The 25,030-nt window shown below is 34.7% G+C and overlaps 1 protein-coding gene across 5 annotated transcripts in view; it reads left to right on the plus strand.

Annotated features, from left to right (window-relative positions):
• DCAF17 (DDB1 and CUL4 associated factor 17) overlaps nucleotides 1–25,030 on the plus strand; it is a 33,640-nt gene that overhangs the window by 2,971 nt on the left and 5,639 nt on the right. For 3 of the 5 annotated variants that reach the window (XM_014846598.3, XM_014846596.3, XM_070508089.1), the window contains exons 3-10: nucleotides 4,276–4,366; nucleotides 6,840–6,976; nucleotides 8,408–8,486; nucleotides 9,318–9,407; nucleotides 11,575–11,679; nucleotides 11,982–12,087; nucleotides 20,124–20,266; nucleotides 23,663–23,772. In XM_014846598.3, the coding sequence (XP_014702084.1) occupies nucleotides 4,307–4,366; nucleotides 6,840–6,976; nucleotides 8,408–8,486; nucleotides 9,318–9,407; nucleotides 11,575–11,679; nucleotides 11,982–12,087; nucleotides 20,124–20,266; nucleotides 23,663–23,772 (830 nt within the window). In that variant the 5' untranslated portion in view covers nucleotides 4,276–4,306. The remainder of the gene's footprint in view (nucleotides 1–4,275; nucleotides 4,367–6,839; nucleotides 6,977–8,407; nucleotides 8,487–9,317; nucleotides 9,408–11,574; nucleotides 11,680–11,981; nucleotides 12,088–20,123; nucleotides 20,267–23,662; nucleotides 23,773–25,030) is intronic. The other 2 variants (XM_014846597.3, XM_070508090.1) reach the window with 1 other exon arrangement.

Consider the following 25,030-nt stretch of genomic DNA (forward strand, 5'->3'; position numbering starts at 1 on the left):
CAGTGCAGCTCAAGTATATCCTTACTTCCTTACTGCTTGCTTGATCTGTCAGTCATTGATAGAGGTTGTGCTGGGGTCTCCAGCTGTAATAGTGGATTCGTCTATTTCTCCTTGTGTCCTGTCAGTTTTTGTCTCATGTTTTGACACTGTTGTTGGATGCTTACACATTAAGGACTTTTATGTCTTCTTGGAGAAGTGACCCCTTTATCATTATGTAATGTCACTCTTTATCTCTGATAATTTTCCTTGTCAAAGTGCTTTGTCTGAAATTTATGTAGCTACTCCAGCTTTCTTTTGATTAGTGTTTACATGGTATATCTTTCTTCATCTCTTTACTTTTATCTGTGTCTTTATATTTAAAGTGGGTTTCTTGTAGACAATATATATTTGGGTCTTGTTTTTTTATCCCCTCTGACAGTCTCTGTCTTTTAATAGGTGTATGTAGACCTTTCACCTTAAAATGGTTATTGATATAATTGGTTTATTGCCTACCATATTTGTAACTATTTTCTATTTATTGCCTTTGTGTTTTGTTTCTTTTTTGTCTTTTATCTTTTTCTACCTTCTCTAGTTTTAATTGAGCATTTTATATGATTCCATTTTCTCTCCACTTTAGCATATCAATTATATTTCTTTTAAAATTTTTTTAGTGGTTGCCTTAGAACTTGCAAGATACATTTACAACTAATCTAAGTCTACTTTCAAGTAACACGATACCTCTTCACTGGTAGTGCAGATGCCTTATAACAGAGTATTTCTAATTCTTCCCTCCTGCCTTTTATAATATTGCTGTCATTCATTTTCCTTATCCATAAGCTATAATCACTGAATACCTTATTGCCATTATTATTATGAACAAGTTTTTATCTGTTAAATCAATTAAGAATAAGAAAAATAAAGGATTTTGTTTTACCTTCATTTATTCCTTCTCTAACACTCTTCCTTTCTTCACGTAGTTCTGAGTTTCTGACCTCTATCGTTTTTCTTCTCTGTAAAGAACTTCTTTGAACATTTTTTGTAAGACAGGTTCACTGGCAATACATTCCCTCTATGTTTGTTTGTCTGAGAAAATCTTATTTCACCTTGACTTTTAAAGGATAACTTCCTGGGATACAGACTTCTAGAATGGTGGGTTTTTTTTTTCTTTCATCACTTTAAATATTTCACTCCACTCTACTTGCTTGCATGCTTTCTGAAGAGAAGTCTAATATAATTCTTATCCTGTTCCTCTGTAGGTAAGGTGCTTTTTTTCGTTTGACTTCTTTCAAGATGTTCTCTTTGTTTTTGATTTTCTACAGTTGGAAAATGATACGCCTAGGTATATATTTTTTGGTATTTATCCTGCTTGGTGTTTTGTAAGCTTCCTGGATTAATGGTTTGGTATTTGTCTTTAATTTTTGAAAATTATCAGCCGTTATTATTTCCCATATTTCTTCTGTTTTGTGCTCTCTGGTATTCCCATTATGTGTACATTACACTTTTTCTAATTGTACCACAGTTCTTGGATATTCTGTTCTGCTTTTTTCATTCTTTTTTCTTTCTATTTGGGACGTTTCTGTTGATGTATCTTCAAGCTCACTTATTCTTTCCTTGGCTGTTTCCAGTCTATTGATGAGCCCATCAAAGACATTCTTTATTTGTATTATTGTGTTTTTGATTTCTAGCATTGCCTTTTGATTTTTTCTTGGGTTTTTTATCTCCCTGTTTAATAACCCATGTTGATGTTGTCCATTTTTTCCATTAGAGCCCTTAGCATATTAATCATAGTTATTTTAAGTTCCCAATCTGATAATTCCAAAGTCTCCAACATATCTGAGTTTGGTTCTGATGCTTGTTTTGTCTCTTTAAACTTTGTATTTTGCAGTTTAGCATGCCTTATAATTTTTTTGTTGAAAGTTCTGTGTGATGTATCACGTAAAAGGAATTGCAGTAATTAGGTCTTTAAAGTGAAGTTTTATGTTTAGCTGGCTAGGAATTAGGCTGTGTTTGTTGTTTGCTCTAGCTGTAGGTGTCAGATGCTAAATTTCCTGTAGTGTCCTTTTTTTTGTCTCCCTAGTACTGACTCCAGCGGCTTACTCCTGGGCTTTTGCTCCTGGTAAGCTGTGGTTCTTGGTATCCACCTCTCTTTCCAGTTTTTGGGGCAGCGGTTTGCCCTGTGACCTCAATCCTCTGATGGATCTAATAAGAATTGTTGGTTTTCAGTTTGTTCAGCTTTTTTCTTGTTGTGAGAACAGGAGTGATGACTTCCAAACTCTACATGTTGGACAGAAACCAGAAGTTAGAGAGGATACTTTTTTAGGTAGTGTTTGAGATTTATTCTGACCCCAGGAGGGCTCCCAGCAGTCTTTTTCCGGTTCTCTCTGGCATATTAGCCAGCATACGGTGTAGCCTGTATGGCCAGTGACTCTACCAATCTCTTCCCATTTGCCTTTCACCACAACCTCCACTGGTTTTGAGAGTGCACTTAGGCTAGAACTTTTCCACACTCTGTTGCAAATGAAGTCAGTTCCTCTAGGAAGAGACTAGGGGTATCTGCTTTACAGCCTGCTTCTCCCCCCAGGCATAAGCTTTGAGCCAAGACTCTAGAGCTGAGGGATGGGGGGAGGGTCAATGGTACGTTTCTCTCTGAGTGACTACCCTACTCTAAAAGCTGAGCACTTGGAGCTGGGGCAAGCATTAGCCTCAGATCTTCTTGCCTCTCTCAGTGTGGAACCACTGCTTTATGAGATGAGATAGGGACAGTCAGGGCTCCTGTATTCTTAGGCATGGCCATGCCTGAGGGTAGAGCCTCTATCCTGTGAGTAGGGAGTGGGTGGAAGAAGGAAACCCCACCACTTGACTGCACTCACCCTGAACTCAGTCCCAAGAACAAGCAGCTGGGAGCTGGAGAGCTGGATGAGAAATGCTGTCATCCTGCCCCTCCTGGGGAGGTAGCCCTCTGGAAGCTGGGGGTGGAGGAAGTCCTGTGTTCTTGGCTGTACCAGTCTGGAGTGGAGTTTTCATCTTGTTGAGCTGAGTGGTGGGGAGGTAGCACATTCTAGTTCAAGCACCACAGACTTGCTATTCTTATTGAGCTCTAGTAGATTTTCTTGAATAAATGTTTCTTTGTTTGCTGTATGCCCCCAGGACCATTTTCAGAGCCTATAAATAGTTGTCTGTTTATCTTTTCCACCTGGAGAGGTGAAAATTCACCAGTTTTCCTGGGGAGTATGGCATAAGAGCTCCTCGTGCTATCATGTTAGAGGAGGAAATCTGGACATTTCTTAAATGATCATAATATCATTATCACACCTAGCAAAATTAGCAGTAATTCTTTGGTATTAATTAATGCCCATTTAATAACTTTCCCAATGTAGCGGTATGTGCTTTAATTTAAAAAACATTTTAAATCAGAGTAAGTGGCATTGATTGGTGGTCTGATGGTAAGTAGAATTGGTGTTATTTAGTATGCCATTCAGGAGTGTTTTACCCATAGGTTAGAATCATATATGTGGTTACTTTTGTTCTTGTGATTTCTGTTTGGTTTAAGCCATTGAATCAGGGAGAGAATGTCAAAGGTGAATAAAATTGTCACCCTGAAAATTTATTTGAAATAGTAGTTTAATTTTAAAGTTCACCAGTTAACAAAATCAAAACGTCTATGATCACGTCTCAGTAGTAATCAGAGAAGTATAAATTAAAGGTAAGAGACACTTTTTCACATCAAAAACGTAGTGTTCGATATTGGCAGAAGTATAAACTTATATAAACTTATTCAACCTTTCCGAAAGGCAGTTTGGGAGTAAAAAAATGTTAAAGAGTGTTTCTTTTTTTATCTGCTAATTTTCATTCTAAAATAATGGGACTCTTTTTAACTAATTTTCATTTTAAAATGTTGGGATAACAGTTTATGAACACCATGGAATTCAACAGAAATATTCCTAATAAGTGGTCAAGGGTAAAGAAAGAATTCAATATGATCCAGTTTTGGAAAATAATCTGCAGGTAGATAGCGGAATATGAATAAAAACTAGAGGGAAATGAACCAAAATGCTAATAATGGTTATTTGTGATAGTTTTACAGTATTATAACCTATTTTAATTTATTATATTTTTCAGATTTTTTTCTATGCGTGTCTATAACGAATTTTGTGATTACAAGAAAATGTTAACAGTTAAGAAAAAGAAAGCAAAGTAGCAAATTGTATTGATATTCTAAATCTCTGAATAGAAAAAAATTAAACTTGAGCAAATGCTATCTCAGTTATCAAGAAGAATAATCTTTTTTTTTTCTAGTGTTGCTTCAGAGCCAAGAAAACTTTATGAAATGCCAAAATGTTCGAAATCGGAAAAAATAGAGGACGCTTTATTATGGGAATGCCCAGTGGTAAGATTTGTTTTTGAGGATGTTTCTAAAGCATTTTTAGCCTAGAAAAACTGATTATTGTTAATATATTACATAAAGGAATAAAACTCATATATCATGGTGATTCTTGAATCTTGAAAGGAATCAAAAAGAAAGTATATCTTTTGATTATCATTTTTCCTCATGAAACAATTTCTGTCTTAAAAACTTGTATATTAATGGGGCTGGCCCCGTGGCCGAGTGGTTAAGTTCGCGTGCTCCGCTGCAGGCGGCCCAGTGTTTCCTTGGTTCGAATCCTGGGCGCGGACATGGCACTGCTCATCAAACCACGCTGAGGCAGCATCCCACATGCCACAACTAGAAGGACCCACAACGAAGAATATACAACTATGTACCGGGGGGGCTTTGGGGAGAAAAAGGAAAAAATAAAATCTTTAAAAAAAAAAAAAAAAAAAACTTGTATATTAATATTACAAATATGTATTAAAAATCTGATACCACTTGTAAATCCAGAAAACTAGAAAACGTTATGAACTGATTAAAAGTTCTATAAGTAATATAAGCTAGTTTATAGTTATTCTTAGCATTTAAGAGATCATTCTACTTAATATACTGAAACAATATAATATTCATTTAGGGCAACAGTTATGTTACATGATTCTGAAAGTGGATTCTTTCGAGTTTCCTCCACAAATCTTGTTAGGAAAATCATAAGATAAAAATAAAATAAAAGAATAAAAGTAAAATAAAAGTAATAAAATTCAGAAAGGTTTAAATCTATGTTTTCTTTCCAAACTCTATTGAAAGCTAAAAATAACTGTTGTGTCCCCAATATCTAAAGCTTTTTAGTGTATTTTCATTGGTAGAAAAGAGGAAGATGACAGATTTCTTAATTGAGAAAAGTTTTGAAGACACCAGTACAAAATACCAAAAATTTAGAGCAGTCCTGCAAAAACGAAGTTTCTAGTAACCTAATTCCTATTTTCATTTCTCTTTAAACATTTTGTTCACATTTGAAGTGAAGCAAGATTTTCCATTAAGAAAAACTAAGTAGCATATTGTTAACATATTGATGTGAAACTACGTTTAAATTAGCACCCCTTTTTTCTGAGACAATGTGTGAAATACAACTTTTGGTTTAGGAAAATAGCTCAAACCTATTATGTATGCTACTTCAAATTCCTATTTTTTTCATAGGCAAGGTATAAATAGTACATTTTAAAAAACTTTAAAATCTCCATGAGATGATACTTGTAAGACACCATTGAATGAAAAATTTATATCATTGCCTGTGAATTTAGTGTAAGATGTTCAGTAGTTAATAAGCTTAAAAACACACATGCACAAACAAAACCAAAAATACAAAACCAAAAATCAAAAAACAAGAAAACCTTGTTTCTCTCCCTAATATTCGAAAGGACAGACAAATCATTAGGAGCATATATAAAATAACTCTTCTGTTCACTAACAGCTTAAGGAAATACTAGATTAATGTCAACTTTCCTATTCTTGACTTTCCTCTTAGGACTTCCTTTTATTCCACAAATCAGTATAGAACCCTTTGCTTCTCTTTCTCTTCCTGCCTCAGACTTCCACCTTATGGTAGCTGCTCAGTGGCAAGGATGCCCAAGCAGCTATTGTCTGCCTTTTGAGGGAGTAATTCTTTAATGATATAGGTCATCTTTAAAACTAGGTCTGTCTTCTCTTCTTTGGCAGCTTTGATTCTAGTTTCCAGCTTTTCATTTGGGTTTAGAGTAGAGCCACAGTGAATAATGGCATAATTTGCTCTTTTGCCTTTTTTACTTCTATCAAAAAGACAGCAAATCTTAGAATAAAGAAACATTTATTGTAGCAAATCACTCTTAATTGCTATGCTATTCTACATGGTTTTAAGAACTGTTATTGTGGGCTGGCCCAGTGGTGTAGTGGTTAAGTTCACATGCTTCACTTTGGCAGCCCAGGGTTCGCAGGTTCAGATCCCATGTGTGGACCTACAGCCACTCATCAAGCCATGCTGTGGTGGCATCCCACATACAAAATAGAGGAAGATTGGCACAGATGTTAGCTTAATTAGAAAGAGGAGAATTAGCAATAGATGTTAGCTCAGAGCCAATCTTCCTCACCAAAAAGGAAAAAAACCCCAACTGTTATTGTTATCATTGTTATCATAGATAGTAATACTCCTACTACTATTGTTATTATGATGTTTGGCTAGCATTTATTGGATACTTAATGATAAACAATAATTAATAAGTAATAAATTATTTCAGGTACTGTTTAAGTGCTTTACATGAATAAACTCACTAAGAAGTTAATGATGAAAATAATTTCCCACAGTTTTATCTTTCCTTAATTCTCTATTTGCGCATTTAATATTCCTTGTTTGGTTTACGTATATGACTATTTCTTTAAGTGTTTAGCTGTTTTCTTTGGACATTGATTACTGCAGATTGTTCATAGCCAGCAGTTTTAGTTGTACACCTAATTTTTCTAGGGGGACATGCTGCCCAATCCATCAGATTATAAATCCTCTCTCATAGCATTGACTGCTCATAATTGGCTGCTTCGTATATCAGCAACTACAGGAAAAGTGCTTGGGAAGGTTTATCTTGCTTCGTATTGCAAATTCAGGTATGAACTGTGACTTTATTATTCAAGATTTTATTATAAAAACTTGAGCCATGTGACCTCCAGCTTTTTTGTTTTGTTTTGTTTTCCGTTGTATACCTGGATCTTGATTTATAAACCTAATGTCTTTTTTTCCCCTCGTGACTACATTTCAAGATCCTCATATAGAATCCCTTTATGATTTTCTTTGTATCTCTCATAAGTAAGTAACCTATAATAGTTGGCAGATAGACTTAAAAAAAATTTCCTGTGTTTTCCTTTCTACAAATACTATTTTATAGGAATTTTCCTGAATGCTAGTCTGTTTCAGTTAAATTATCTGCCTAGTACACTCAAGAACTGTTAGTTTAACTATGAGTTTTATAAGTTAAATGTAAATTTTTGGAGTGAATACGTGCATGCAAAATGGGAAAGTAACATTTTTAATGCTTTTTATAACTTCCATTTTAAAGCAGGAATAACTTTTCTAAGTTTTAAATACTGTTAGATCAAACAATTATTATTCATTGAAACTCCAGAAGGATTAAAATTATATATTTTTTATAGGAATATATTCATATAAGGATCTGGAGGGAATTATTTTAGCTTCTTATTTGTTTCTAAAATCAGTTACTTTGCTTTTATAATTTGCGTAACTGAAAAACTGTTGGCTTATAAAATATCTGTTATTCAGTAGTCCAAGCTTATCTGCAGTTTTGCTTTCCATGGTTTCAGTTTACCTTCAGTCTATTTACTATTCAGTCTAAAATATTAAATGGAAAATTCCAGAAATAAACAATTCATATGTTTTAAATTGTATGCAGTTCTGAGTAGCGTGTTGAAATCGCCTGCCCTCTCCCTCTGTCCTGCCCAGGATATGAATCATCCCTTTGTCCAGCATATCCACGCAGTGTATGCTATCACCCATTAGTCACTTAGTAGCTGTCTCTGTTATCAGATTGACTGTCAAGGTATCTTAGTGCTTGTGTTCAAGTAATCCTTATTTTATTTAATAATGGCCCCAAAGCACAAGAGTAGTGATGCTGGCAATTCAGATATGCCAAAGAGAAGCCATAAAGTGTTTCCTTTAGGTGAAAAGGTAAAAGTTCTTGACTTAGTAAGGAAAGAAAAAAAATTTTATGCTGAGGTTGCTAAAATCTACAGTAACTTTTATTATAGTATATTGTTATAACTGTCCTATTTTATATTATTATTAATCTCTTACTGTGCCTAATTTATAAATTAAACTTTCTCTTAGGTATGTATGTATGGGAAAAAACATAGTGTATATAGGATTCAGTACTATCTGCAGTTTCAGGCGTACACTGGGGGTCTTGGATTGTATGGTCTTGGATTGGATTGTATGGTCATGGGTAATGGGGAACACCAGTATTTTGATTTTAAGTATAAGGAAACTGACCCAAAGGAATAAACTTCTCTTTATTCTTTTAAAAGATACGTGAGCTGGGACACTCCTCAAGAAGTCATTGCAGTCAAGTCGGCTCAGAACAAAGGCTCAGCGTTGGCCCGGCAGGTAAACATCTTTAAACATTCAATAAAATGAAGTATTTATTTCCATAGGAATTTGTCTGCAAATTTGTTATGAAAGAACTAATGATCTTTGTTTTCTGAAGCATGCAGTAAGAGTTGTTTACCACAAATTTAAGAAATTCCCTTCAAGTCACTCTGGGGAAGTACAACAGATTATTTTACATTCCATAGTGGAAAGGAATTGACTGGACCTTGTTCTCCAAAGTAAGGAGCTATCCTCTTCAAGCAGAGAAATCACTCAAGCTTTTATTGTTGATATTTTTTTCTCATTTCATATACTTATATCAGTGTAACACTACTTTCAAATGATATGACCATGATAATTATGTGTCTTTTGATTAGGCTCTTTGTTAAAATTCCAATTTATAATATAAATTATTAATACAATATTATATTAAAATACAATATATATTCGTCTATATTATATTTGTATTAATAATAATAATGTATAAATGAATATATATTTATAATAATATTACACAATATATAAATATATTTTGTTATAAAGTATATAAAATATGTTTTCATTGTATAATATGTAAAATACATTTTGTTGCTAAGAAATGTTTACTTTTGTAGATTTTTATGTGTATGTGCCTGTCTGTGTCTGAAGGGCTGAAGGTTTAGTGGACATATTTTGAACATGTATGTCTTCCTGTTTAAGTAACTTTGCAACGTAGATAGATGGATGTTTTCAGTTCGTGAAAACATCTACATAACTGCATGCTAGGACAGATGGATGTTTCCAACTCATGAAAACAGTGTATTTCAAATCCTCTTGAGAGCTGCCTGTAATTTTAGTCTTTCCTTTTAGGCAGGCATTCGACAGCCTGTTTTGCTGTACCTTGCAGTGTTCCGTGTTTTACCTTTTTCACTCATAGGGGTTCTGGAGATCAACAAAAAGGTAAGAACTCATTTCTGATTGAATTGCAATATTAGTTTTCTGACAGCAAAATTTAATGTCATCATTTAATTATTTGCTTATTAGGTGTTTTGATTCGAAATGTTCCCCTGACTGTAAAAGGCTTGCTAACCTAGTGTATTTCATATCAAAATACATGAGAAGATTTGATGTGGGAAGAGAGCCTAATCATCCCTTGCATGTTTTTATGTCTCTCAAGTGGATAGTGTTGAATACCTGTGGTCATTAACAAACCATTACTTTATAGAATTATGAGATGAATGAGGTATTTTTTTCAGAGGAATATTCCAAAGCTTACTAAAATGATCATTAAAGAAAGGTGAAAAGCTGCAGCAAAATGCCTCATTTTAATTGTAAGGTATAAATCTAAAACTTGGCATATATGATATATAAACAAGCTTATAGTTAAATATGTAAATTTTCCAACTCATTCAGTTTTTAGCTTTACTGTTGTTGCCATTCTTCTTGTTTGTGGGTGGTTATATGGGAGGAAAGAAAGGACAAATTTCCTTTAAGTAAAAGATTCGATACTCTTCTACTTTCCTTGAAAAATTTACTTCTGGGTGAATAGTTATTTATTGGTCTATTCTACTAGTTTTAATTAAGCACCTGAAGTATTATAACAAATCTTAAGGGCCGACTAATATTCATTAGCAAACAAGATGAATGTATTAAAAAATTTTTATATTATATAAAATATACTAAATAATGTATTAAACTGTAAAAAGGCTAAAGAATAATATTAGTTATTAATTTTTTATTTTGTGCCGGGCAGTTTGAGCATTTTACAACATTGTAACACATAATATATTCAACTAGAAAGTTAAGCAGCTGCCTCAATCCTAAAGGTAATAAATGGAAGAGCTGGAATTTGAACAGAGATTTGACTCCAAAGTTTAATAGAGTGGCTACTTTATTGTAACACTCATTATTTGCAACTATGTTTGTATTACACAAGTCCTCCATTCAAAGTGGGAAACCAAAGTGGGGAACAAGAATCAGTGAATAAAGTCATGAGCTAGTCAAGATCAAAGCAAAGCATAATTATCCTTCTGAGAGATGACAAAAAACACAGCTCATGAATTCTCTTTGTGCTTGTGGATTAAGTAATTGTGTATGCTTATTACAGTCTGCAACAGAATGAAGACTTAGCAAAGTCACAAATTGTTTCTTTTTATTCTTACGTGTCCGAGATAATCATTTGAGGGATTTGGTTTTGATTATAGTTACTTGGAATTGAAGTATATCTTTCACTTACCATGCATAGTACCCAAGGTCTAGGCTCAGAATGTGCTTTAAGCTATTTATTGGGGTAGTAAATCTTCACTAAGTAATTTGTCTTGAGTAGAAACAGAAACAGATTTTCACTTATGTTCTAGTTGTTCTTTTGTTGCTATGAATATTTTTCTATGTTGGCTTTTGTTAAATATTAAAATAGGCACAGAATCAAGTTCTTTATCAGAGCTCTGTAGAGAATCATGACAGGATCCAGTGCATAGAACAGAAAGAAAGGGAACAATGAGCCAGAGCCTTACTCAGGGTCAGCGAGGCTAAGTGTCTCTGCAGGTGTTTGGTCTTTAACATGTTTGGTTTTTATATGACTGAAAATATCAAACAGTTTTAGGGATTTAAAGAGCAAGGTAATGATAAAATTCTGGAGTTGGCTGTTTCTCATTAGAGTTACTTTCTTAGATCCAGTCTCTTCACCCTCTAGCTAAAAAATAAATCTCTTTATAAATAACAGCTTAGCATAAAGAATAGGTCCTTGGCAGGATATGCATGGTAGAGTAAATATTCGTGCAGACTTACATGGACTCAGTCTATGCCTATGTCTGAAGGAACAGGATTTGTTATTAGAAGACACTGACAAAACTATGAAGCAAATGGATGAAGCAAACGAATGCTGCTGCATCATTTTGAGGAGTATGTGCTGCGGTCCCAGTAGTGCTCTAGTCTGAGACTCCAGTGGCTTACCACCCCCTCCTAATAACACCTTAGCTTCATGTTTCTAAATGATAATTAAGTTAAAATGCTAGACAGCAGTGTTGTAGTGGTGACCTGAGTATTAAGCAAATGTACAAACCGCTGTGAACACTCAGCGGATCAGCCTTCTGGTCTTTTCTCAGGTGATAATCTACTTTCCCTTCAGATTTTCGGGAATGTAACAGATGCTACCTTGTCTCATGGAATACTGATTGTGATGTACAGCTCTGGATTGGTCAGACTCTATAGCTTCCAAGCCATCGCTGAACAGGTAGAGAAAACTGAAATTTGCCATACATAATTAATTAACTTGAGGTTTGGACTGAGGTATGAGTTTTTTAATGAGATGCTTTCAGAGTAAGGCACCTGTGTAGATTTCAACTCTACGAAACTACAAATGCAGAAAGACAAAGTAATCTTTAAAAGAGGGGTGGGAAGATAAACAGCCCCTTATATAAATAAAGACATTTTCTGTGTCATATGATGCATGTGAATTTGATTTTTTCTCTCTCCAGACAGCAAATAAGTAGGTGCTAAAGCTACCATGTTTGTTTTGTTTTGTTTTGTTTTTAGTTCATGCAACAGAAACTTGACTTAGGGTGTGCATGCAGATGGGGTGGGACTACTGGAACTGTAGGAGAGGCTCCTTTTGGCATTCCTTGTAATATTAAAATCACAGGTATGGCTACTATATAGTATTTTTTTCACCTTAAAAAATAAGTGGTCATATAAATAGTTATTAATTGTAATCATCCAAATGTTTTTCTCATAATTTAATTATAAACTCAATTCACTTTACTCCTATATAGCATATTCCTTGTTATTGAGTAGATGTTGACAAAAATCTGTCAGTTATTTATTGAAGTGAAGGCCTGGGGATGCTGGGTCTTGCTTGGCCAGAGATAGGGGACCTTTACCTTGCCACCTGAACATACAGTTTAGACACAGAGAAAACCTCCCGATATACTTAAAGATTGACAAAGCACAAGCAAGAAAATTACACACAATTCTGTAAATATAAGAAAAATGTTCTGTATTTAACTAGATTATCAAATTCACCAGTTTAATAAAAAAGAAATCAACTACTACTCAAATTTGAGCAGGGTATATTAAAAGATATAAACCATGACTGACTAGAATTCATCTCAGGAATACAAGGATGGTTTAATGTTTGCAAATAGATATAAAATTCACGAGTAAATTAAAAAAGAAAACATTTTATTATCCTAATGTATATTTATCTGTATTCTTAGTTCATTAAGAGTCATTCATTATCATGTTAAGAACGTCCTTTTATTTCCAACCAATAAACATCGTATTTTTAGGTGAAACTCCAAAGATTTTTCTAATGTAGACAGAATAAGGTAAGAATTTTTTTCTATCATTCTTACTTAACATTTTATCATTAACAGATCAAGAAACAGAAATAAAAGATTTCATTGTTAGAAAAAAGGAGATATTCTTTTTAGTTTTAAATGACCAACTTTGAAAACTTCTGAATGAAGGAGTTCAATATAGCCAATTAAGTTATCCAAGAGGTTAAAAAAATTATGTAAAAAATTAGTCAAGTTTTTAAATGCCTTGGACAAACAGAATTAGGCAGTTTTGTGAAAACTCAGCCCCAGCAATGCAAATACACTACAGGACTCTATTAAGAATTTTAAAACTACAAGCTCCAGTGGTAACTAAAATGAGTTATTTTGAAGAGTTCCCCAAAATGGTAGCATTGTTCTTGTTGAAATGCAGAGAATAAATGAGTAAAACAAAGAGGGTGATAAAGACAAAGTGCATAGAGGCTGAAGGATTGTGCTATGGTTTAGGTCTCTGTTTGTAGAAAGAAGACTGGATTCGTGAGCAGAATCTTGGTCTACCGTTAGTAAGAGTGAAACTTCACTACTAACTTAACTGGGGGTGTGATAGTGGGCAAATCACGTAACTTGTCTGGGCCTCATTTTTCTCAACTGTGAAATAATGATGTTTGAAAACATCTATGACATCACTTGTCACTATAAAACGTTGTAATTCAATGATTTTTAGACATTTAACTAGAAAAGTAGCATGTTATACTGGAAACTTTGAGTGTTTTTTCAAACTGTAGAGACTGAAATCCTTTTCATTTCTCCAAATTTATTTTTCAGGATTAGTTGTCTATACAAAGGAATATTCATTTTAACTTTAAATAGCTTTTTTCTTAATGCAAAGCAGTTCATTTTCATTACAGGAAAATTAGGAAATAAAGATAAATAGAGGAAATATAAAACACTCATAGTCCTTGTGCCTGGAGCTGTTATTATTTTGGAGTTAACCTTGGTGTTATTTTTTTCCTAATCTTATAAGGTGTATATTTCTATATGTCTAAAGCCAAAAAAGTCATACTGTAAATCCTCTTTCGTAAATTGCTTTTTAAAAAATTAACTCTGTTGAGGTATAATTTACATGCACTTTAATACACCCATTTTAACTGTATAGTTTGGGTTTTGCCAAATGTATATACTCATGAAACCATCACTACAATCAAGATTTAGAATCTTTTTATCACTCCAAAATGTTTCCCTGTGCCTTCCCAGCCAATTCCCTTCCCACCTCCAGCCTTGCAACCAGTGATGTGCTTTGTTTCTCTATAGATTAAATTTATATTTTCTAGAGTTTCATGTAAATGGAATCATATGATGTGTATTTTTTTGTCTGGCTTCTTTCACTCAGCATATTATTTCTGAGATTCATTTCATATTGTTGTGTATATCTGTAACCTAACCCACTTTTATATGTTAATATTATGAATACTGATTTCCATCTCGATTATTTAGTAGATGGTCTTGTGAAAGCAATAAAGTTGGAGTCTTATCTCACTCTCTCTGTTTTTTTAAAGATTTATTATTTTTAATATATCTTTTTTTTAAAAGATATGCTTCTTTTGGTGAGGAAGATTGGCCCTGAGCTAACATCTGTTGCCAGTCTTCCTCTTCCTTATTCCCCCCCACCAAAGCGCCAGCACATAGTTGTATATCCTAGTTGTAAATCCTCCTACTTCTATGTGGGGTGCCACCACAGCATGGCTTGATGAGTGATGTATAGGTCCACACCTAGGATCTGAACCACTATACCCCTAGGCCAACCCCCCTATCTCACTCTTTACACCAAAATAAATAATAGATGGATCAAAGATTTAAAAGTTCTGTAAGAAAACTTGGGAAAATCTTTTTATCTCAGAGTGGGGAAGACCTTTCTAAGCATGGTGTAAAACCCAGAGCCATAAAAGAAGGGATTGATAAGTTTGGTTACATAAAAATAAACTTATACATAGCAATAAAAACCCAAACAAAAACACACACACAACATAAACCAACTCAAAAATCAAATAACAGGAGCTAGCCCTGTGGTGTAGTGGTTAAGTTCACACACTCTGCTTCAGTGGCCCAGCGTTTATGGGTTCAGATTCCAAGTGCGGACCTACACACCGCTCATCAAGCCATGCTGTGGTGGCATCCCACATACAAAATAGAGGAAGATTAGCACAGGTGTTAGCTCAGTGACAATATTCTTCAAGCTAAAAGAGGAAGATTAGCAACAGATGTTAGCTCAGGGCCAATCTGCCTCACCAAAAAATAAATAAATAAAAGTCAACAAACACGACATTATTTGCAAAACATCCTGTAAAGGGGTAATTTCCTCTCTATATAAAGAGTTCTACAGCTCAGTAAGACAAAGGACAACACAACAAAAAAGATAAGCAAAGGATATTGTTCAAAAGACAAGGAAATATAAATACCTTTTAATTAGAGGAGGGCAAAGCCCAACAAAGAAAATACAAATTAAAATTCTCAAATATTAAAAAATTGATAACAGGGTTGGTGAAAGTATAGAAGAGGCACTTTTATTTATTGTTGTCCTTTATAGAGGACAATTTGTCAATATGTATCAAAATTTTAAATGCATACACTCCTTGAAGAATTTCATGTCTGGGAATTTATCCCAGATATGTGTGCAAAATGACAAATGTACAATCACAACATTGTTTCTAATAGCAAAAGATTGGAAACAACGTATATATCGATAGGTGACGCTGGTATTGTTTCATTGTTTGTATCATAAATTTAATTGTTAAAAAGAATTCTTTTTGCAATGGTGTAGAGCAATTTCCAATATACATTATTTAGTGAAAAAAAGGAGTGCAAAACTGTGTATATAAAAAGCCTCATTGTGTAAAGTGTTCATATTCATATATTAAAAGTATATATATGAATGTATGCTTTTAGATTTGCCTGGAATATCTGGAAGGATACACAAAAACCTGATAAATAGTAATTACCTCTGAGGGATACAGATGAAAGAAGTTTTCATTATACATGTTCTGATAGTTTTTGAATATAGTGCTTATGTTACCTCTGCCAAAAAGTGGTTCTGTGTGTATACATGTGCATGCACAGCTCCTTGAGGCTTTAAGAACTTGACTTATATACCATTTTATGGGTGAACTATAAATTTATTTAACCAATTCACTACTTTGAACATTTAGATTGTTTTTAATTTTCTGTGATTATAAATAATACAAAAATATTCCTATAACCATTAATGATTCTTGGCCTGAATCAATTAGGTCATTGCAGGTTGCAGAATGGCAGTTTAAAAAAATTCTGTCATTCCTTCTGCCTTTAATAGCTGGCATTTTTCTGTAAATAAAAACTTTCACTCATCACCTAGGGATGAACTATAATTCCTCCCAAAAAGTCAAAGTAAATACTTACTCCTTCTCTTTAATGACCAGTATTCAGAGCAAGGAGTTGGGGTAATACTCACTTCCAATTGTGGCTAAGTATTTTAGAGGTGAACATATATATAAGCAGGGTCATGGATTTTTGTTTATCCAAAATTATATAGTTATAGCCATTATATCTTAGTGATGCTCAAATTGTCCTAAATTTGGCCAATGAGAACTCCATTTTGACATCCTCCATAGTCTTAGAGAATCTCCTTGCTTTCTGGAACCATAATATGTCCCAAGCTTACTTGTTACCTTCCTTGTCCTAGATCTGGAAAGGGGCCATTTTATTAGGGAACATGATTATCAACTGTTAGCTTCCTAGGGCTGCTGTAACACCACAAACTGGGGCACTTGAAAGAATAGGCGTTTATTCTCTCAAAATTTGCAGGCTAGGTGTCCGAAATCAAGGTGTTGGAAGGGACAACCTCCGTCTGAAGACTCGAGGAAAAAATCCCTCCTTGCCTCTTCCAGCTTGTGGTTGTTGCTGGCAATCCTTGGCATTTCTCGGTTTGTGACAGCATATCCTAACTCCAATTTCTGCCTATCTTCACTTGGCTTTCTTCTCTCTGTGTCTTCAAATCTCTGTCTCCTTATAAAGGTGCCAGTTGTGGAATTCAGGACCCACCTTTATCCAGTATGACCTCATCTTAATTTATCGCATCCACAAAGACCCTATTTCCAGTAAAGTCACATTCACAGATACTGGCAGTTAGGACTTCAGCATATGTTTTTGAGGGACACGGTTCAGCCCCCAACAAAGACCAAGAGCTAGTTGTGCTCATTGCAATCAGGTGTCTTTACTTTTCAATGAACAAAGCTGGGAAATGTGTTAAAACAAAAATTCAAGAAAATTAGTTCATTTTCATTTTTCCAAGTTTAACTGTTCTTTGATTTTATATTTATATTTTGGCTTCCACTGAACTTCCTGATTCCTAATAAAACTTTATCCTATAATTTATATTTCATAGTCTTAAAATTGCCGTATCAGTGCTGCTACTAAAAACTAAAGTATGGAGTGATGGTTAAGATACCTCTGCAGCTCTTTTTGTCCTTGGTGTACAGTCCAGTAAGTGTACTATCAGAATAATGTGCTCCAATGTTATTTGAAATTACTTCTCTATGTGATTAGATTAGCAATTTTATATAGATAGGTTTGTTTGGGTTAGTTTGTTTTCAATTTTTGGTTTGCCTTTTCCCCTTTGACTTTATTCTGGAAGTTATGAAATCTGTGTGTTTCAAAGGTCAAAACTATATAAAAAGATATATTCTGAGAAATTTTGCTTCCACACATAGTCCTTTCATTCTGTTACTTCACTCCCCCGTCCCACCCGATCCCCATAAGTAACCGTTATTTTTAGTTTCTAGGTTATTTTTCTGTTGTTTCTTTTTGTAAAAATAAGTAAATGTGTGTATGTATCCTTTAAATATTACCTTCTTTCTTAGACCAAATGTAGTATAGTCATGCATTGCTTAACAACGCGGATACATTCTGAAAAATGTGTTGTTAGACGGTTTTCTTGTTGTGCGAACATCAGAGTGTACTTGCACAAACCTAGATGATATAGCCTACTACACATCCAGGCTATATGGTACTAAATTTATGGGACCACCGTCAACTATGTGGTCCATTGTTGACTGAAACATCATGATGTCGTGCATGATAGTATATCATACACTCTGTTCTGTACCTTGTATTTTCACCTAACACATATCTAAATTTTTTTAAACAAACATTTATTTAATAGAAGAATTATATAAGGTTAACTATCCCCTATACTTTAAAATTACAGAAAAGTCATATCCTATTATAGCCATTCTTCTTTTATAGACAACAATCATTTTGTACGCTTTATGTTAAACCTTTCCTTTGAAGTATCATTGTTTGACCTTTCAGAGACTCAAAGCATTATAATTAGTAATAATTACTGTTTTCTTTTTGATGCTGCTTTTTTCACATTCTAGCCAGTAGGAACCACTTTCCTGGCACTCGTATTCTTTTAACACTACCCTGACATCCTTGTAAATATCCTTTATAGCAACAACGGGATGGTTCAGACCTATCCTAAAATTACCTCACCAAGAGACATGGAATCAGCTACTCTCTGAGAACTTCTAGGATTTTTTAAATTAAGAATAATATTAGAGGTCAAAATTTGGGCTCTTGGGGTTAGTGGGGACCATCAGAGTTGTGGTGAGCAGAGTACTGCTGCTACCTTTGGGCCATTTTTAGCAACTGCTTGGAAAAGTATTTCTTTTTAAATACATCTTTTTACATTGATTTGTTTTTCTATTTTGAATACCTAGTTTATATTCTCTACAACATACTTACCTAAAATTTTAACCCCAAATTCAAACTCTAATTATATTTTTTCTTTTTATAATTCTTCTTTTCCTCATACTCCATCATTTGGTACCCACCACATTATCACATGTGATATTTGTATTTCTTTCGTAATTTACCTACTGATGTTCTTTGCTGATTTTTCTGTTGGGGTGTTCATATTTTTATTATTTAAAAAGACTTCTTTATATATTAAGAATATTACCCTTTTCTTAAAAGGGTTAAAAAAACACTTTAAATATATTTGATATGTTTATACTTCTCTTCTTCCTCTGTAAGATTATCAGTTTGTGAACTCACTTTTCATTATTTGTTTTTCTCGTGAGTAGTGAATTGTCCTTATGAAGAGGCCTAAGAAAGCACACATTTCTGTATGTTACATGTGACTCTTGAGTGAATGGTCTCCCTAAGACAAACCTCTTTACTGACAGTGGTGGCTTCATAAACCAAAGATTAAATTCTCAAGGTAGAGAGGTAAACAAAGGAGTTGTGGATTAGCCACCAGCCCAAACAGACCTTGTGGTATTTCCCAAGGACTGACCCAAAGGAATTCTGGTCTTCTAGAGCTGCAGTACCTTCCACTTAGGCATTTCTCTAAAGTAAATATGTTATATTCTACCTAAAATTAGTTGTTATCAAAGTTAAAAGGCACCAACAGATAGTTCTTTTATGGTGTCAATCTCCAAAAGACAATGACTGACTGGATGTATCTAAACTACTTTAAAGTTAGCTTGTCTAATGATAACACTAGTAGTAGTGGCTATCCTTTAATAAAGCTTCCACTGTGAAAGGACCTATCCTAAGTGGTTATGTTTTATTATAACTGATGTCACCTCTATACTGGAAATTTTAAGCAAGACTGCTCTTGTAAAATTTGCTAAGTATAACCTGTTAGTCTAGAATATGGAAGATCTTTTCCTCATGTTTGAAGGAATTATTAGACCGAATTACCTTGTAGGATTGTTATGAGAGTTGGAAACAGTATCTAACCCAGAGTCTTGTACATACGAGATCCTTAGTAAATGGCAGCTTTTTTTTTTTTTTTTGAGGAAGATTAGCCCTGAGCTAACACCTGCCACCAATCCTCCTCTTTTTGCTGAGAAAGACTGGCCCTCAGCTAACATCCGTGCCCATCTTCCTCTACTTTCTATGTGGGACGCCTACCACAGCATGGCTTGACAAGCGGTGCCGTGTCTGCACCCGGGATCCGAACTGGCAAACCCTGGGCTGCCGAAGCGGAACGTGCAAACTTAACCGCTGCGCCACTGGGCCAGCCCCAGCAGCTGCTTGTATTAGGCATACTTTTTCATTTTTTGCCATCTTAAGCACCTTCAGCCCGCTTTTTATCTCTACTCAGCTGGAGGTCACACATATCCTGAAAACAGATGTCTAGAAAGTTGACTAATAGCCTAACATTTGTTTCCTACCAGTTTTCTCTTTTCTTAGCAGTAAGCCTCTTTCCTGATTGTATTTTATTTTCTTGAACATAGTGATTTTTCATTAATGGAAACTCAGAGATGGTGCATGCAAAGCAAGGTTGAATTTATTTAATGAATGTCCCAAGACTATAATAACAGAGAAGCTAATAAATGCATTTTGCCCATCTCTACAGACACGCCACCACTGCTCTTTGAGGTGTCCTCCCTGGAGAATGCTTTTCAGATTGGAGGCCATCCTTGGCACTACATCATCACACCTAATAAGAAGAAACAGAAAGGAGTATTCCATATTTGTGCCCTAAAAGACAATTCCTTGGTAAATTATGAGTGATCAAACTTTCTAGTAGCGAATTTATATCAGTTCTTTATTCTCTACTTCTCTAATGGGTCTATATTCCTAAGAATTAATTCTTTGTTATTAATAATTAGTGAAAATGTACAGAAGAATACAAAGAATATAGCAAACACTTGGTGTACTACCTAGAATTTAAAAACATTAATATTTTAAAATTCTTAGGGCATCAAAGATTGCTTAGGTTTTTTTTCTTACCAGTCGCCTGGCAGGGGAGCCCATTCAAAACATCTCTGAAGCTCTGTAGTGGCAATCGTTGATGGAATACTTTCAGGTTGCCTCTGAAACTGCTGGTAGAGTGTGTTGTTGTTACTGCTTTTCATGGTTTGTGGCTGTTTGCCTTCCAGAGCAGAACCAGATAGAACTTTGATGATCACAATGTAAGCATTGAAACACTTTGAATGTTCAAGGTTATTCTTAAGTTATTTATGACAGAATAGGAAGAAATGGTACGTAGTAAGGCTATAGAAATTTCTACCCCTTGAATTTTTCTTCATTTTCTTTTTAAAAATGATTTAGGCATTGATTTATCATTTAATAAACATTGAGGGCCTACTGTGTGTTAGACATGGCTGGGGACACATTCCCTTCCCTCAAGTTACTTACAGTTCCAAAAGAAAGCAGACATGTAGATAAGATGCAGTCTGTTAAGTACAGAGATTGAGATAAGTGCAAAGAGTGAGTGCACAGAGGAGAGGGAGTCCATCTTTGTTTTGGATTGCTGATTTAGTTTTATTTATTTCTAGAACCCCTTGATATATCAAATGAACTTACTTTGTCTGAGGCAGACTCAGTTTATTCCACACCCATCTCTTCCAGGATCTTGCTCAGTCAGTCACTGTTGGATCCAGTGGCTTTTAGAATCACAGGTCACCTTTCACGACACTGAAGATCAGCACAATCTTGGGTCCATTTATCTAACTCCCTTGATGTTGTGGCCACTGGGGAACACTCTAGTGTCTTCTGGTTTCCTTTTGTGGGAGCTTTGTTCCCTTCCATTTTTTCATTTATCTGTCATCTGTGGCAGCTCCTGTTTGGCCCAGCCCAGTGGCATCCTCTTTTACGATGGAATCTCTATGGGCTGTTTCCTGCCATGGCAAGTCTGTGGTTTTTGTTCACCTTCCAGCCAGTGGATATCTTTCAGCCACCAGGACGTGTCACCTCTCTTTTTCACTTAACTTTTCCGTCCAGTCAAACTCTGCACAGTTCACATCCTGGGTATTTAGTACATATTCCTCTTATATAAGATACATATTGATAGGTATGTATCATTATGATAATACATATTATGCATCAATATGATAACACATATTCTGTGTGTGTATATATAAAATGGCCTTCAACTTCTATGTCAAGCATGCCTGTCAAATATTCTCCTTCTGTAATAACTGATTATAACATTTAATCAAATCTGTATTTCAACATATTCATAATCATTGCCAAATCCAGAAGTAGTTTTCAGTTCTTTTGCCAGGCAGCTTTGTTGCAATGACATTACCTTAATGATGCATACGCCCATTACTGTCCCACCTGTCAGTCAGAAGAGTAGATAACCCAAAAACACATATGGGGCCAAACTAAAGAATTCAGAAAATGTTTCATAGCTTTCTATTAAGCTGAACTTTAAAATCTAGCATTTGAGTAAATAATAACAACTATAGAAGCTGATAATAATGCTGCCTAGTAATTAACACAAAGATAATGTTTCTTTTGTGTGTGTTATAGATATTATATAAAGAGAATAGTCTTCTAAAGAAAGAGATGTATAGTATGTTCATGTTTTATATTAAACACAGGAGCATCTGGAGCTGATGCCATCATGGACACATTAATTTCAGTGGTTGCAACCAAGATTTTTAATTACATTGACTTTCTTATATGTAAAATGTAATAATACCACCATGCCTATTAGAAATTATTAGTATACTTATAAAAATTATTGGAAACTTTAAACTCATTCACTAATTTGATACATACGTGTTAAATTCCTTTTTTTTTTCTAAAGCAAAGCATACAAAGCACTTGTGATGTAGCCCCAGCCTACTTTTCTAGTCCCATGGCTGGACACAATACTTCTTAGTTTAATTTTGGCTGCTACTCATGTTTATGCACATACGTGCTACATGGGTTAACACTTCTGTGCTTTTGGTTTTACTGTTTCTTTTTTTCTAGCCATTTTCTGCTCATCCTTTAAGGCTTAGTTCAAGATTTTTTTCTTCCTGAAATTCTGCTCACCTAGGTTGTTGAATGCTTGATAATATCCTGTGTGTGGCTTGATCACTTTGTTTTCTACACCGCCTCATTATTCTCTTTTTATGTTTCTGCCTTCCCTCTTTACTATGAGCTTTTTGATGGCAAGGATTATGTTTAATTCATGTTGGGTACAAACACCTAGTGTGATACCTAAAACATAATGTCCTATCAATGTATGCTCATGGAATTAATAAATTAATATTTCAGAAACTTTTATGAGTATCTAATAGGAAAGATGCTATTACTGCATTTTACTAGAGAAATTAAAGAAATTAAATGACTTGGATAAAGCTAGTGAAGTTAATGTATTCATACTGGTATCATTTCCCAGTGCTCCTGTGTATAAGGTAAAACATTTATGTACATACATGATCACCTATCATGGAGATACCTTTTTCTTTCTTTTAATGTCTAACTATACTACCGTGAAATAAATATCTCTAGTTTCCTTCAAAAGCTAAGCAGCGTTATACCATTTCCTCAGCATTAGAGTTTGATATCTGACTTATCCAGGGAGATTATATGACCTGTATCTGAGATTTCAGATTTGGTTACATGTTTATTTTTGTACCACCCACTCTTCTGGTTGACAGTTTCTTGGCGATGGGGAAGGGAGGAAGAAGTAGGGGCCTGCATGTGCATAATTGTGTCAGAGTTATATAATGGAAAGTCCATGGACTTTGGAGTTAGATCTGCTGTTTAATAGGTGTAAAACATTGAGCAAATGGTTTATCCTCTTGTGTATCAGTTTCCTCATTCATAAAATGGGGATAACAATATATGCCTTGAGTGTGGTTAAGATCAAATGAAACAATGACTGTAAAACATCTGATGCAGTGCCTGACACAAATTAGGTGCTTGAGATATGATAACTTATTATTTGTGAGGTATAATGTATGATACTGGGTAAATCTATGAATTCTGAGTTTGTTGTGGATTTCTCAAGTTTGTGTGTTCTAATTCAGCCCTTTTGCACATCCCAGTTCAACTGGATAATATTTTCTTTTCCCTGTACCTTTGACTTACTGATCTATCACTGATGTTAGATTTGAAGAATTATTTAATTTTCCCTTAATCTTTATTTTCAATATTTTTCCCCAACTTCAGGCAAAAAATGGGATCCAAGAAATGGAGTGTTGTTCTCTAGAATCTGACTGGATCTATTTTCATCCCGATGCTTCTGGTAGAATAATACATGTTGGCCCAAATCAGGTCAAGTGAGTATTTTCGTTAGTTACTTTAAAGTTAAAAGTAGCTTTTGGTGGCATTTATTGACATCTTTATTTTTGTCAGCTAACTGTTGAGCCAATTGTAGAAATAATTAGCTTGTTATCAGGTGCTTCCTCAGAGACTGGCATCTAGAAAAGCTGACTTTATTCTTTCAACCTCATTATTACTATTTGTAAGTGTTACACTTGAATAAGTTCTTTGATGGATGATATATGAGTGAAAAGAGATTACAGATTGGCTTGTCATCATCAGGTCTTAATTAATTCTCCAGGATTAATGAGAGAGAAGATGATTTGTCTTTGTTCTAAAAGACAATCTTGCCACAGGAGGAGTGGATTGTTTGAAGTAAACCGGGTTTTGCTTTGTTTACCCACCATCTTCCACATGATTGACCTCTCCTTCCTTGACAGACTCTTCATTTGGCTTCCCTGACACCACAATTCTCTTGAATATGTTCCTCCCTCTCTGATCTGTCTTCTTAGTATCCTTTCATGCTCTTCCTCTTCTGCCCAGACTTTAATTTTTGAATTCCTCAAGACTTAGACCTTTTTTTCTTCTCACTCTTCATTCCCTTTCTGCATGCTTCTGTTTATTCCCTTGGCTTCAAAGATGAATGTGTAACCCAAACTGCAAAATTTATATCCCAGCCCAAACCTCTCATCTAGGCTCATGCCAGAAATCTGGAATCATTCTTGACACTTTTTTACCTTCTTGACTTTCATTGATAAACATAAACACGTGCATTCTCTCCCTTTCTCTCTCTCACACACACACGTACATACACATATTCACACCCTCCCCCCCCCCACATATCTGTCAATCCGGTTTATTTTGCTACTAAATATTTCTTAAATCTACTTCTTTCTGCCCTTGGCCACTGTCACCGTTTTGGTCAGACCATTGTCATCAGTAGCCTGCACTATAGTAATAGCCTACTTACAGGATTCCAGGAATCCACTTTTGCACTTTTTAAATCTATTTTCTTCTGAGAAGCTAGAATGATTTTTAAAGACGTTAACAAACGCAAAAACCTAACCAGGTGAATTCTGCTTTAACCTTTTTATGGCTTCTTGTTGCTCTATGATAAAGACCAACATACTTCATGGTCTGAAAGACCCTCCTCCCGTTCAGTTTATTTCAGACATGCTGTCTTTTCAGAAAGCTGAGGGCCAATTCCCTCTGTTTGTCTGTTTCCCAGACCTGGGCTCCTGCCAAATTTCTATTCATATTTTATGCCCCAGATTT

This window comes from Equus asinus, chromosome 4 (genome assembly GCF_041296235.1).
Source record: "Equus asinus isolate D_3611 breed Donkey chromosome 4, EquAss-T2T_v2, whole genome shotgun sequence".
Classification (NCBI taxonomy): Eukaryota; Metazoa; Chordata; class Mammalia; order Perissodactyla; family Equidae; genus Equus; species Equus asinus.